The 16,345-nt window shown below is 39.0% G+C and overlaps 1 protein-coding gene across 2 annotated transcripts in view; it reads left to right on the forward strand.

Moving 5' to 3' along the window:
- Window positions 1-16,345, forward strand: part of adamtsl3 (ADAMTS-like 3) — a 207,091-nt gene that overhangs the window by 166,523 nt on the left and 24,223 nt on the right. For both annotated transcript variants that reach the window (XM_051900104.1, XM_051900105.1), the window contains exons 20-23: window positions 1,090-1,243; window positions 2,024-3,059; window positions 13,562-13,689; window positions 13,781-13,909. In XM_051900104.1, the coding sequence (XP_051756064.1) occupies window positions 1,090-1,243; window positions 2,024-3,059; window positions 13,562-13,689; window positions 13,781-13,909 (1,447 nt within the window). The remainder of the gene's footprint in view (window positions 1-1,089; window positions 1,244-2,023; window positions 3,060-13,561; window positions 13,690-13,780; window positions 13,910-16,345) is intronic.

The following is a 16,345-nucleotide window of genomic DNA, read 5'->3' on the forward strand; positions in this document are numbered from 1 at the left end:
ATTATGTGGTTTTTATAATCAATTAACACTGATTTTGTCATTTTTTACAAGATGGACAAAATTTGTCACCAAAAAAGTCATTCGGTTTAACCAAAATTTCGGCTTTACCGAATGACACTTTCGGTTATACCAATTGACAATATTTTCAAACAATGCTAACAGGCTGATATCTAGCTAGCTGTCTAGCAAAAGGACAATCAAACATTTTATATTTAGTACAAGTTTTTAAAATATTACAACATTTTCCATGTTTTATAGCGGTTGTACCGAATGACCTGATGTTTCGGGACATGCGTATGAACAAGTGAAAACATGATTTTTTTAAATAGTTAAAAGAGAGTTAATTACTTTGCTTCACGACCATGTGGTCCTTTGCAGGTGTCTGAATGATGTCACATCCTGTCACATGATACTGACCGCATGACTTGATCCAAAATGGTCCCATTACATTGGTTACTCCAAATGACATCAATTAAATTAATTTTTCCTGACATTCTTTCTCATAACAAAGCAACGACTTCTACACATAATTTTAATACCATTTTGCATTATGTTGATATATGATGTTATAAAATCATGCCAGAATAAAAAATATATACATTTATTACATTTTAAGATATTTTAATCACAAATTAAATGGCTGTACTGGCCTTTGGACGGTTAAACCGAATGACCTTTTGACACTTCAAAATCTTTAAAATACCTTTATATGTAGCAAAATATAATTAAATCCTTTTGGATTCAATAAAAGACATCTAGTTGTACTACCTTACATACTTTGGATGGCATATCTTTGTTTTTTATTATTATTAAGGCCCATTGACCCAAATGTATTTGTAGTATACTTAAAACAAAATAAATGTATTTCAAAAACATTTTAGTGTTTTTTTTACACATAACATAACAGACAACATAACTATGCGTGCTTATAATAAACAGAAAGTTATTGTGCGTTGGTGTGGATGCTGATATAGTTACCTTTATAGTTTTACACCAGGATTAATTTTCTTTTTTTCTGTGAACTATTCCTTTAAGAGAGTTTTTTTTTTTTTTTTTTTAATGTATGTATTTGTCCATGTGTGTTTGCAGTGCTCTGTGACGTGTGGTAAAGGCATCCAGCGGAGGGAACCTGTCTGTAGGAGACAGACGGCCTCCGGTCAGCTGGTCACTCTGGACAGGTCGTCCTGCAGTGACCTCCCTCTTCCTCCTCTGATCAGGAGCTGTCGTATGAGCCCCTGCAGCAGTAAGATACTCTATACTTCAACCAAACTTCACCTGCAGTTTACCCAGCGTGTAACCCCATTACGCCTGAATGTATTCTTGTAAATTTAGTGTAAATTGTGCCTGTAATTTAACTTAGAACTGACCTCTGTTTGATCTTGCTCTCACTATGGTCTCCATACATTCGGATACCAACACAAGGGAAATTTCATAAAAAGGTTTCAGGACCCCCTGATGTTTTGAGCTGTAGTAACAACACAATCCTACTTGAGTTCCATCTCAAATTTCTCAGCAGGGATCAGTATATATCACTTAGCATGTTATCATTGTTCTCATGATACCCATGAACCAATGAACTCTCCATGGTCATATATAATAACTCTAAGTGAACATACTGTATATTATGATCATATGAAACTTCTTTGAAATGCTTTCTGATTATAGCCTAATGCTATGGTTCAGAAAAATCGATTTTGATTTTTTTTAGCTTTAGGTTCAAACTGAATTTGGTTTATCTGTTCGTATACCTAGATAAGGTCCCTCGGTAAGGGACGGTCCAAAAGCACGTTTTCATTCTCTTGAGAATGTATATTCACATTGTGCCCTTGTGCTTTTTTCACCTAAACTTTCCAAAGTCCTTCTGTCCCATGTGATTTGACTTCATTGGGCTTGAAATCAAGAGTCTGAACTGCAGAGATTATTTGGGGATTTTAAAAGCGTTCATAACCTCACGCGAAACTAAAGTAATTAGCCCTAACCTTTGTTTGAACTGCCTAAACTTCTTCCGTTTCTCTTTCCACAGAGCACATTCACTCCAGAAAACGTTGCCCTCAGGTCATTGGCCTGAAACGCATCTACATCCAGACCCGACAAGAAAAACGTCTCAGTTTTACCATTGGAGGACGTGCCTACCTTCTTCCCAAGACCGCCGTCATTATCAAGTGTCCCGTGCGGCATTTCCCCAAAGCTCAGATCCGCTGGGAGAAGGATGGGAGTGAACTGACTAGTTCCAAACGTCTGAGCATCACCAAGTCTGGGGCTTTGAGGATCTACAACCTGGAAGCTGAAGATATTGGACTGTACCGTTGCTGGGCCAATCAAGATTCAGACACCTTCACCCTGAAGCTGATCGGATACAATAACAGACTCCTGGAACAGCCTGAAGGAAAGGGTTTGGGGAAAGAAAAAAGTAGGAACTTTCATCCGTATCTCAACAAAGAAGGAGGTTACGCTGGTTCAAAGTGCCATGAGGGGTTTCCACCAGGAAAGAAGGCTCCAAAATCTCACCCAAGCTGGGTGCAAAAAAATGAGTTCTACCGAGACGATCACGGCCAGCCTAAGGAGCTCTGGGATACTCTTGCTTTGGGGAACTATGCTTTGGCTTCAGGGGCCAGGAGCCACACAGGAGCCTTTGTCCTTGAACCTGCACAGTTCGAGGAGCTTGTGAAGAACATCAGTCTGCTGGCAGAAAGCGGGGATGTGTCGGAAGAAATGGCGTCGCACCTGATTGACAAACTAATTGAGGATTTGGCTGCCGCAGGGCAAGGGCCGCCTACAGAGGAAGGCACTACGATGGACAATCATTTAGATAAGACGCCAAACACTTCAGAATTTACTGGAGAAATGGGGTCGAAAAGAGGCAGTCGAGCGGTAATCGTTCGACAAAGGCATCACGGATCTGCCATGAACTTCCAGAGGGATCTCAGGATCCATGTGGGCAGGAACGCTTACCTAACCAATGCTACCCATAGCCTCACGCTGGTGTGTCCCGCTCAGGGATTACCACCTCCAAACCTCTCCTGGAGCAAAGATGGAGCTCCACTACAGAACAACGACAGGTAAAGTCGCTGGGTGCCATTCAATGTTGCTGTTTCTCTATTTCTCTTTCTTTCTTTCTTTCTGCATTTACTTTCTTTTTAGGCTACAGTTTGTGAAGAGCTAAGAGTTTTTGGTTGTTGTCTTTTTTAAATCCACATGTCATTCCAAACCTGTTATTTTTACATGCAACACAAAATGATTGTTTATGAAAAGAGATACACAACATACTGTACTGGTGCTATATTGGTTTATATTTATATGTACACATTTTGCATATGCTTTTATGTGACTTACACTGGGAATAAATCCCATGACCCATGACGTTGTAGTGCAATGCTCTATTGTTTGAGTTACCGGACTCAGACATTATCGTTAATATTTTTTATTTACCTGCCAATATTAGATATTTATTGGCCAATATTCAAGATATCTGCCATTTTGTTGTCATATAGCTCTAACTTAAAAGGATAGTGAAAGATTATATTGGATATTTAACCCTTTAAAGGTTGTCTCTTGAAGTTTGCTTTATGATTGTTGAGTTAAAGCTGCTATATAACTCAATTTAATCGTTTTTATTATTGTCTTATTAGTGTTATTTTACTATAATTTATATGCTATTATAGTGTTTATTAATAATTAGATTTAAGTTTATTTTTGTTTTTACTTTCAGTTTTCATTTCATTTTTTAGTTGTAGTAATTTTGTGCATTTGCATTTTTATTAATTTTTTAATATTTAGCTTTAATTGATTTTTATTTCAGTTTTAGTAATTATAGTACTTCAACTTAAAATAAACATTAGAAATGTTGCTTTGGCAACTAACTGAAATTAAAAAAAAGTTTTTTAAGTTTTTTGTCTAATATTTATAATTTATTTTATTTTTATTTACTAGTTTTCGTTTTAATTAACAATAACAAGATTGATCGTATTATCCAGAATTTCTATATTGGTCCATCCTTTTTTCTTTGAAGAACCTTAATATGTGTTGACAGCTGTTTATTCTTCAAAATATCATCTTTTGTGTTGCTCTGAAGTGCAGTTATCAGTTTTAGATCAACTATTCCTGTCAATTTGGCATTTTGTGCCTGCATTCGAATAGCATTGCCATTTTTATTATAACACACCAGCATAGTGTCTGATTACAAAACTTCTGGAATTCACATGACTTTACTTTTTCTTTCTGTTATTATCACCGACAGCTCTTTTAGTCCAGCGAACATGATGCTGAAAACGAGCAGAGTTCAGCTTTAACACCGAAAAGCAATTTTTTCTCTCTTTATAGAAAACAAGCCTCCCTGTGTACCTCTGAGTCCAGCCGTGACTGATCTTGATTGAGCAACCGCATATTCCAAAAGCTTGTTAATCACAAACCCACTCAAATATTCACCTCAAAAGCACCCCAGATCTCACGTTATGCGGTCTGTTGGGGTCAGAAATACTGGCTGTGCTTCTTTCAGTTTCTCTCCAGGGTCGCATTGTGGTCTAATCGTCTACTCTATACTGTTGACTGTTAAATACCGTCATTGAAAACATTGACTTAGTAACTCAGCTTTGTCCAGCTCACGGCCTTAACATAGCCTCCGCCCAGACAGTCGCCAAACATTGTCTGCCCCTCTTCCTGGCGTGTGCTATGGGACCTGAAAGAGACATGGCTGTGCAAACATTGTTCAGGCCTCTTCTCCCAACCTTTGCTTTAAAACTCAGCAACTCTGACGTGAATCGTGAAAGACTGAAGCGCTGTAACTTTCAGGGGTCACTTCTGACTTGAACTGTAGGGTGCAGGTGCCTTTTCCAGTTTATTAAAGTGGGTTTAAAGTAAATGTTTGAGATTTTAGACATTTTAGGAGATAAATAATTGTTTAAATGTTAATTGCATTGTGTCATCAGGATAATATGTGAAGGTAACAGGGCCTTGAACTATTTAGAAAGAGAATTTATTGTTGAAATTTATACAAATATCCAACAGTTTATATTATATTATATTATATTATATTATATTATATACAACTGTTCTTTCTGGTTCTTGAATCTGATTTGCTGACAGCTGTGTGATATTCCCCCAGTATCAGCACTGGGACCATTTCTCTTTTTATGGCGACTGTTATGTGCCTGTTGTGCCTATTTTACAATTTGTTTAGACATTTTCGGAGACAGCTGTTATACAGTGAAATTGATATTTGAATCTGTGGCGGAAATAAGTAGTTTATATTATAGGGGGTTTTTTTCATAAAAAAATCTGCATGCTTGCTAAAATAGCAAGGAAAAGTTGGAAACAAGTCTGTGGGGACAAATGTGATGTGTTTAGCAAAATATCTATGTTAAAAAGATGACATCAGTACATAATTGATATTTTTTACACATATTTTTTACATATATTTTTACAAATATATATTTTTTACACATGTACTGTATATGGAGACACAAATGGGACCTGTTTTGTAGAATGACCCTGCAGATGTTGACTTTGACAGCTTGATTTTATGCTAAATTTCCGTTGCGTGTCATATCCATGATCAGATTGTATTTTATTGGTCTTGGAATGAAATTAATTGATTGATGATTGATGATTTTTGATGCCACGTCATCTCTAGATCCTTGACAGAACTGATCTCAACTCAAACTGGCAAGCAAGAATAACTTTTTTACTAAGAAATATGAAGTTCAACTCAGGGGAAAAATCTTGTTTTCAGCTATAACCATTTTTGTCTTATTATTATTTTGGATCATGCACAATCCTTCTATAATACTTTATTTATTTATTATGCTCAAGTTATTTTGACCACAGTATTGCTCAGAGCTGCCAAATCATTTGCCTCCCACTCTTTTGTTGACAGCCGTGTTTCTGTGCGGTCTCTACTGCGTTACTGCCATCAAAACAGTGCTGTAGAATGCCACTTGACTCCAAAACCTCACTGCCAACTCATGCCAGCCAGTGCCAACCCAGAATGAATGCATTCCACTCCTACAGAGTAATATTTACAATTTGATCATGTTATTCTTTTCTCACTGCAGGTATTGGGGATATTTTAAAAACTGTCTCGTTATACAGAATTTGTTCCAAATTATAGCGTGCCAGTTTTTTTTTTCATTGATGGGAAGAAACAAAACCTGTTTGTGTATCTGTCTGTCAAGATGTTCAGCCAATTTTTGAAGGTAACAGTGGTAGCGTTTTATTATTTATATTAGGGGTGAAACGTGTCACAGTCACGGACTTTCAGTTTGAAGACTGGACCTATGGAGCCACAACTTTTTGGACTTTACTGAGTGTTTTTGTCATCTTGCTGTCATCTGCCTTTACGACAACAAGACCCTGAAGTCACTGTTCTGGATCAGGACCAATTACCAACACCCCATGGACCTCCCAGACACCACTGGAGAGCGTCGCATCCCGGTCCAGAACACAGCCAGACCCAGAGCCTGAATTACCTCCATCGACCACAGAGTACTCATGTGAGCCCCCCGCAGATGAAGAGCTACCACCCACCACGACGCGTCAGCCAGCGCCCGAGAGAAAGAGGACAGAGCCGACCCTCACCCCGGAAGTGGAACTACAACATGAGTTTTACCAGGGGTGTGAGCCCACAACATCAGCCGACGAGGGAGAAGTGACTACGGACGATGAGGACTGGCTGATAAACTTCAAAGAGGAAATATCAACTCCCACCCTATCCCACCCGGTACCTTCACCGTCGCTGTTTTCAGACAGCATCAATGACTGTATGGACCATGATCTCCTCTTTTCATTAACCTGCATAAACTGTGTTATTCTTACCGTTACTCTGTCAACTTTGGTGACACCGTGAAGCTCAGCCAGTCTTCCAGCTCTGCCGTTGCCGAATGTTGACAGCCCTGCACCGTCTGCGTGGAAGCCCTGTTATGACGTCGAGCTGCAGGTCGTCTTACCACCAGCAGCGTCAGTGCAAGAGGTTCCTGTGGCTACACCTCCGGCCTTGGACCTCTTCGCTCCATCTCGGCCTGTTGACCTGTTGGCTCCGCCTTGGCTCCTCCCACCTTTGGCTTTACCGGAGACCCTTGGACTTGCGGCTCCACCGGGTTCCCTTGTCCTGCCGGCTCCCCCTTGATCAGTCGTCACACCACTTCTGCTACGGACTTTCGGGCCATCTGCTGCGCTCTGTCCCTCCACCCCTATGGCTGCAGTGGACTCCTCCTTCCCCTCGGCGTTTGCCTCTGTCCTCCATCACGCTGGCTCCACCTCAGCCTTCGGATACTCTGGATCCGCCTCTGAAGTTCGTTGCCGCAGCATCGCCGAGATCTCCAGAGCCAGGGATGTCGCTTGACTTCTTTGGCTCTCCATCTGCGCCTATGGATCCATCTGCCGAGTCTCCATCGGTCGTCCCCCAGATGCTGTCAGTCACCAGTACACCATCTCGGCTCCTCCTCGACTCCGCCGTGGGCTGTCGGTACTGGTGAGCTATCCATTATGGTGCTAGGCCACGCCTTGCCGGAGGGGGGTGTACTGTCACGGTCACGGACTTTCAGTTTGTTTTCATTTGTCACGTGTCGTCTTTGTTCAATTTCCCGCCACTTATCAGTCACCATGGACACTAACTCTATCACAGCAGTACTGTACGTCTTAGTTAATCGTCACTGTGTATATTAGTTCCTGCCTGTGTTCTGTTCACTGTTCGGTCTCATCTATGTTAAGTGTGTGTATTGCTATAAACCTTTCTCCTGGATTATAATCACTAAACCTTTGTGTTGGAACACTATTGATCTTCTTCATCTGTTTGCCAGCAACCATACGTGACAATGGTACACAGAAGTCAAGGTTCGGTACGTACCTCGGTTTTGGGGTCACGATTCTCTATGAGTACGGTACAACAAGAAAAAGCAACAAATCCACAATGCTAGGTTTCTTTTATTTTAAGTTGAACAGACAGTAGTGCAAATCACAGTTTGTTCCACTTAGCGGCATTTAGTCCCCTGAGGTAGTTGGTACAGTACAGCCTTCTATAGTGTATTAAGCACTAAGCAGTAAACAGAATGCACTCTTGCATAGGTTAAATTGTTTTGTAGGGCTGATAAAAAGCAAAAGGTATTTGGTCACAATCAGCTACAAAACTGAAAAGCATCTCTTGTATTATAAAAGTACAAAATAAATAGAATAATGAAAAATTAAACTTTAGTTTAACTGTCTGCTGTCTGCTGTCTGATATGTGTTAGCATGTTGGTCGTATTTCCAATCGCATTCCACACGGGGGGCGCACAATGTCCATGACACAAATCAACACAGTATCAAATGATTTTGTCTCATTATAACAGTGGAAACGACTTAAAATACTCCATCGTTTTTGATCATACAGATAAGAGTAAGACATCATTCGAAACTGGGTCTGTTTTTATTTTTTGTGCACTCTATACTTATATAGAGTGCACAAAAAATAATATAGAATAAAAACAAAACATTGTGCGTTTGTAAAATAAACAAAGAGGATGCCACTTTCTGCCATCCCAGTTTCCTTTCTGTGAAGTTTGTGGAGCGCGTCACAAAAATTAATCGAAACTCAGCGTATAGGCTACTAGCAAGCTCTTGCGTGCCATCTGAACTCTTGTTTTGGGTTGGTGCATAGATCGTCTCTTCTTCTTCTGCTGTTTTTCCTGATGTGGCGGTTAGCAAACAGCGTTGCATTACTCCATGCGCCCCCTTCTGGATTGGAGTGTGGATCGCCTGTGACTGACTGTATTCATCGTCTGACTGTATGCACCGGTTCGGGATGAATACATGTACCGTTACACCCCTAATATGTATTATTTCAATTATATAAAACAAAAGTTTGGGGTCAGTAAATTTTTTTAATTTTATTTTTTTTTAATTTTTTTTTTTTTTTGAAAGAAGTCTCTTCTCCTCACCACAGCTGCATTTATTGGATCAAAAATACAGTAAAACAGTAATATTGTGAAACATTATTACAATTAAAATTAAATGTTTTCTACTTGAATATATTTTAAAATGTAATATATTCCTGTGATCAAAGCTGACTTTTCAGCATCATTACTCCAGTCTTCAGTGTCACATGATCCTTCAGAAATCATTCTAATATGATGATTTGATCGATTCATCAAAGAATGCTGAAAAAAATGCATTATTATTTTCACAGAAATATTAAGCAGCACAACAGTTTTCAAAATTGATAATAATAAGAAATGTTTCTTGAGTAGCAAATGAGTATATTAGAATGATTTCTGAAGGATCATGTGACACTGAAGACTGAAGTAATGATGATGTGTCCTGTGCAATGACAACCTCACTGGAGAAACAGCAGCTTTGTGTGATGCCGTATGTCTCCATTCTCCTCCCATTCGCAGCTCCTGTGGTGTTCATGGCCCCAGGGCCATCTCTGCTGTGGCGCTTACATAGCGCTTCTTATTTTTGGCCAAATGTGAAGCAAAACACAACCAAGGTGATTGACGTTCACAGACTCTAAAGCTGTGTGAAGTCTCACCCTTTCGTGCTCTTTCATTCAGATGTGTCTTGGCACCACTGCGATTCTCTAAATCAGATCCTAACAAGGTTGCTTTACTCCTAGAGCTGTGAACGGGAAATCACACTCGAACCAGTGCGGTTTCTGCTCCAGGTAGTAATGGTATGATTAATATATAGATGAAACATGTAATTCTGAGGTAAGCATCGCTATTACTATTGCCCATACAGTATGTAGGGTTAGTGATTTGAACAAAGTATCAAACTATTAACCCCCATGGTTGTGCTCTAGACTTGAATGATACCTTGAATCATGCAGCTTGTTGAGAAGAGATGTGCTGTTACGTTTTTAAGCAGTCATCTTTATGGTTTTCACTGTAAAACAAGTGAAAAAGCACCCAAATCATATCTAGATTATATAGAGTGGATTCTTTCGAATCCTTTTCAGAAGTAGTATGGGCAGTTTGGCAGTATTTACAAAAGTACTTACAAATCATTTGCAAACTATTAGTTTATAGTTAATTCAGAGTTAATATATTGTAGTTTCTACATTGTTAATATATTAATAGGCTGAGTTCTTCATTCATTGTCACTGTAATTAACACAGTTATTATTGTTTAATCAGCCCACATGTAAGGAGTTAGATCATGTTTTTTTTTATGTTTAGGTTAAAAAATTATGGTTATGTTTTTTTTATCTTTAGATTAGGGCACAGAAAATGGGAATATGTCATTAATTAATTAAGTGCTTTAAACCAACATTTATTAGACATTAATTGCATTAGTATCAAGTGAACACAGTGTAGAGAATTAACTATAAACTAATAGTTTGTTAATGATTTGTAAGTACTTTATAGCTGTATGCTTATTATAAAGTGTTACCAAAATATGTTAACACAGGAACACTGCAGAATATCTTTTAAATCAGTATTTTTGCCTTGTTTTCCAGTAAAATATATAAAGATATATTTAGATATAAATAAAGATATATTTACTCTAACCACAAAGTTGTGTAAGTTGTTTTCAGACAATATGCCTTAAATTACATTCAAATTAAGTTTGTGTAAAACAAGAAAAAAAAAAAAAAGCAATTATCTGCAGGCAAGTTCTTATTATTTTCTCCCAAAAGACGTCTTGTAATCATTATTTTTTCATTAAATGTGGCATGTAAGTGAAGTGTAGGATAATGTTTGTGATTGTGAAACAATGCTACCATTGTCCCGAGGTTGATTTTCCGCACACATTTGTGCCTGTGAGTTGGTCCAGACGTGCCATCACACTTTAGATGATATCTTTTCTATGAGTTCGATACTTCAGACATGACTCAGCTGGTGTGTTTGTATTAGTGGGTCTGAATGAGTGGGCTTTCATGAGATGTGTGCTGAATGGGATACAATGCACATTTTGTGCCGGCGTCACTTTGTGGGTTTGGGTGGGAGCAAACGGAGAGCTCACTACACCCTGGAGACTTCTAACAGATCCTGACTTTCTTAATCACTCTGTCTCTGTTCCAGAACATAGAGAGCTTCCATGCTGTGTTCTGTATTCATAGGCAACTGGCTCATAAGGCAGCATCCTTACTAAAACGTTTGTGCGTGTGTGTCTTTTTTTGAAAGAAATGAATACTTTTATTCAGCATGGAAGCATTAAATTGATCAGAAGTGGCATTAAATACCTTAAAGACATAAAGAATTCTGAAAAAAATGAAGCAGCACAACTGTTTTCAACATTGATAATAAACATAAATGTTTCTTGAGCAGCAAATCAGCATATTAGAGAATGTTTTCTGAAGGATCATGTGACACTGAAGACTGGAGTAATGATGCTGAAAATTCAGCTTTGCTTTTTTTTCTAGTTTTGAAAACATAGCCAGATATTATGCTGATACATTCTTTGGTGTTATTCTGTTATAGGATCAGTCTAAGAATTTTAAAACTTTTTGCTCGGGAGGCCCACTAGACCTCACAAGTGTCAGATGAACTCCCTGAGCAGCACAACGGCGTCTGCACAATAAACACTTTAATCAGGTATATAAACACCTCCAAGGGTTCATCACGCTCGCTCTGATTGACTCTTCTGGGATTCCTGATTGCTGTAGGAGATCACGTGAAGAGCGAACCAGAAACAGAAGAGTGGCAGAGCCCGAGGGAAACTTGTGATTGATATACAGGAAATAAGAGATTGAACCAGATCTCGACCTGATCCGATGGTGTGACTGTTGATTAAGACACAGTCGTGGTGTGTGTTTTCATTGAAAGGGCACAGAGTGCTGCTTGAGCTCCTATGGTTTCACTTCTGTAATATATCGAAACCAGTCGTTGTTTTAACCCAGATACAACCCGGATTAAGTGAGTCTTTAATTGTGTTATGCTACATTTGTGGGTTAGGGAAATGCGATAAAACGGTATCAGAGATGGTCTTATTACTGAGGGATACCAGGGTCTGTGGCTCTACCTTTGAGGAAGGTGTAATGGTCAAGTTGGAGCATGTGTGACTTGATAATGAATCACATTACTGCCTTGACATCATTGAATTTCTGTCAGAGTTACGAATCACACTGTTTGCAGATACCATAGAAATGGATTGCCAAATGTGAAGCCTTAAACTGAATCCTACCTTTGGTATTTTCTGTGACTTCTCTTATAAAACAGTGTAAATTCTAAGTGTAAATAAGTCTCAGAATGTGTCTGTGAAGTTTCAGCTCAAAATACCCCACAGATCATTTATTATAGCTTGTCAAATTTGCCCCTATTTGGGTGTGAGCAAAAACATGCCGTTTTTGTGTGTGTCCCTTTAAATGAAAATGAGCTGCTGCTCCCGGCTCCCTTTCCAGAAGAGCTTTAACAGCTTGTGCTTCAGATACTCAACAACAACAAAACTGGAGAATCTCACGCAGCCAAAATGACAGAAATTGATCAATTTATGTAGTTGCTGTGGAGTTGATTCAACTCATCGACTAGCATGTGCTGTCATGTTAATCTTTTGTGCAAATCCAGCGTTGAAGTGACCCTCGTTTGTGAAGCAGTCCGGTGTAAAATGACGCAAATAGATAACACTTCACCGACTTTATACGATGCCGTCGGTACTGTTTGTGTCACTGTGAATCAAATGCTGATGAAGATTCTAAAATTCATGGACGTTTCGTTTCTGACACGTGCTGTAAGCAGTAGACCAATCACAACAGACTGGGCCATCTGACCAATCAGAGAAGAGTAGACTCTCGGCAAGGAGGGGTTTAGAGGGAACAAATCCTTAACTGAGCTGTTTCAGACACTGTGAGAAAAGAGCTGATGCTGCAATGTATATTATGAGAAATTGAAAGTGTTTTTTGACCTTGGATAACCTATTGTAGGAGACCTTCAAAAGGTCTCCTACAATACAACACTGAATCCTACAACACTGAATCCTACCTTTGGTATTTTCTGTGACTTCTCTTATAAAACAGCATTTTTATTCAGTGTAAATTCTAAGTGTAAATAAGTCTCAGAATGTGTCTGTGAAGTTTCAGCTCAAAATACCCCATAGATCATTTATTATAAATTTGCCCCTATTTGGTTCTGAGCACAAATACACCTTTTTTTGTGTGTGTCCCTTTAAATGCAAATGACCTGCTGCTCCCGGCCCCCTTTCCAGAAGAGGGCGGAGCTTTAACAGCTCGTGCTTCAGATACTCAACAACAACAAAACTGGAGAATCTCACGCAGCCGAAATGACAGAAATCTGAGCTGTTTCAGACAATGTGAGAAAAGAGCTGATGCTGCAATGTATATTATGAGAAAATGAAAGTGTTTTTTGACCTTGTATGCATGTAAACCTATTGAAGGAGACCACCAAAACTAAATTAGGAACCTTTATTCTTAAATTGCATAATAGAGGCACTTTAAATGATTAAGCTATTTTCCCACAAAAGCAGTTTATCCAGTGTAGCGAAGCCTCTCCTCCACTGACATCCATTAAAAAAAGGCCTCTGGTCTCTTCCCTGTTACACTTTTTTAGTTAATTTGAAATCTTCCCTTCAGGTGTCTTTGACAGTATTCCCTGAACTCTGCAGCTGATTGAACCCATCTCTCTTGCCCTCCCCAGGGTATCATGGGACAGCGGTGGAGAGGTACACATCTCCAGCCCCGGCGCCAGTGATGTGGGCACCTACAAGTGCACCGCCACCAACGAGTTTGGCTCCGATTCAGAGACAACACATGTTCTGCTGGCTGGTGAGACATTGCACACTGTTGCTCTCTGTAATGACCGTTTCTATAATGACTGTATTATATGCAATGTGAGCTTTTGTCTTTTTTCAAACAGAAACTCCCACGATCGCTGCCTCACAGAGAAACACGTCAGATCTGAGGAGTACCAGTCTGAAGGTGGTGGTTGGAGGTGTTATCAGTGCCCGTTTAGGTGCCAACCTCACCCTGGAGTGCCCTGTCAAAGGTGAGAGACACACAATCAGAAGAAAAATAGGATATTATATTTTGCATCTTTTAAGAAATCATCATATGTCATAAAAAAACATGAAACATATTCTTATAACTCTAAAGTGAACAAAGATGATAAATTATATAGAAATATTTTATAATTATATATTCTAATAAACTTAATATATTCTCCAGTGGAGCCTCAATGTAGATACTTTAAATTAACAAAATACTCCATTCGTGAAAAAGTGAACAGGTTTGATGTGTGCATATCCTATGCTTAATAGCTCTTGTCCATGTGGTTTTGTTGAAAGATTCGACTAATTGGACAGAAATGATGTGTAAAGTCAACAGGCTTTCAGGATGCTGGGCCCCTTCTGTGGGATTTATGCTGTGCTGCATCATTTACTACAGGCAATCTACTGAAAAACAGGCCTCCTGTTGGTCTATTGTACTAAAATATTATATAGAGCTGTCTATAGATTTCTACCTATGCAATGAGTGGTCTAGCAAATTTCAGTGGATATCATTCAGATATAATTAAAGTCTTAGTGAATGATACTTTAAAATAAGACCAGTTTTTGGTATTTTTTGGTCCTAAAATGACTGCCTGTTTCTTTGGACCTTCACCTCACCTCACAAGATCAACAGCCTCCTTTAGGGTTTCAAATTTCATAAGCCTAAAATGGACACTATCTCCCTTTCACCTCCTTTTTATTTGCTTGCTTATATTAGGGCTGGGTATTGACACAAATTTCACGATTTGATTTGATTAACAAGCTTTTGATATCAATTACTTAGGATATATATATATATATATATATATATACCAGGTATATATACCAGGTACAGTACTTCTCAAGGGAAAAAAAAATCAACTATTGCTGTAAACTATACAAGGAGTCAGTTGCTACTACATTACTGTAATATTGAAGGTAAAATTAACTGATTTGTATACAAACACTTAAATTACACATAAGGAAGTTTTTATAATGATAAAGTTGAAACACTGATTGATCGATTACATGAGGCATGATATGGATTTCAGTAAGATGTACTATATCTTTCAACATACCTTCTGATGTTCATGTTTATTTTGTGCTATAAATAGTAGTAAAGCAGAAGAGATGATCGGTTAACGTGTGCTTCACTTGATCTGAGGCGACAACAGCACACCACATTAAAGAGCGCCAAAATGGTATTAAGGGGTACATAGCGCTGAAACACTGTTGTAATTGTTCAAATTTCCAAGGATCAGCATTCTCGCCTAAAAGTGATCGGGCAGACCAAACAGTAAAGTCATAGAGACTTAAAATTTTGAGGGCTGGTAGTACTCACACCGTCTACAACGTCACCAAAGCTCGACCCGATCAGCCTGATGGGGACGCTACAGCGGTGAAAAGTACAAAATTGCTTATAACTCCTAAACCGTGAGGCGTATGCTAAAATGTCTTATATCGTTGGAATGCTTGGCTCAAGACAACCTCTCAGACAAAGGATTTGACCCTCGCCCTGGCAAAATTTTGGGGTATTTTGGATTTTTTGAAAAACCCACTTTTGCAAACTAGTCCTAGGTTTTTGGCCTGATTGAAACCAAACCAGTGCAGCAAGATTCTCTGGAGTCTGATTGTCAATTAAAAAAAAAATAAAAAATGTAATTTCGATCCACAGTCCCTAAAGGCCGCCAAAGCGTTCAAAGTGAGCGGAGCCACTTTTACAAAAATGGCTATAACTCGTGAACAGAATAAGATATTTTCACCAAACTCAGCACACCTATGTAAGAGCTCTGTGGTTGTGTGAAAAAGGGCACAGCAACTGGCGCTATAACATGGAAAAAACTTAAAATGGCTATAACTACACAACCCTAAGTCTGACTGACTTGAAAATTGGCATGCATTGTCTTTGTCCAAGGTGTCAAGACTGCCTTTGAGGACATTCGTGCATCTTGAAAGAAGCGATCGCCGGCAGCCAATGAATTTTGAACACCTATTAGACAAGGTTAACAGAGGCCAATCAGAACGAAACTCGCTGGGCCTATTTGACTCACGGCCCTAGAGGCCTGTGAGAAATTTGAAATAAATTGGCCACCGGGGGACACCTCGTTTTACGCATCACATGCACAAAGGATTGTGCATCATGCAGTTTTTTGCACACAGTAGAACTCCTCATTCTGAGCAACTTTGCCTCTAGGACTGCCACTGTCCATCGAATCGTTCATTAAATATTGGAGATTATGTCAGTTTTTTTTGTTTTTGGCTCAACCTCTGTGGCACAATTCTCGGGACTCTCTAGGTCAATAATTATCAAAAAAAAAAAATTGAACTTTGGCCTTTGGATAGCTATAGCTGAGTCATTTAGAAAATAGACGTGGCCAAGTCTACCCAAAAGCCTAAACGAAAACTCGTAACTTCACATCATTATGTGCGCATATGCGGCACATGATTCTAAAGAA

The sequence above is a fragment of the Ctenopharyngodon idella genome, chromosome 7 (genome assembly GCF_019924925.1).
Source record: "Ctenopharyngodon idella isolate HZGC_01 chromosome 7, HZGC01, whole genome shotgun sequence".
NCBI classification, from domain to species: Eukaryota; Metazoa; Chordata; class Actinopteri; order Cypriniformes; family Xenocyprididae; genus Ctenopharyngodon; species Ctenopharyngodon idella.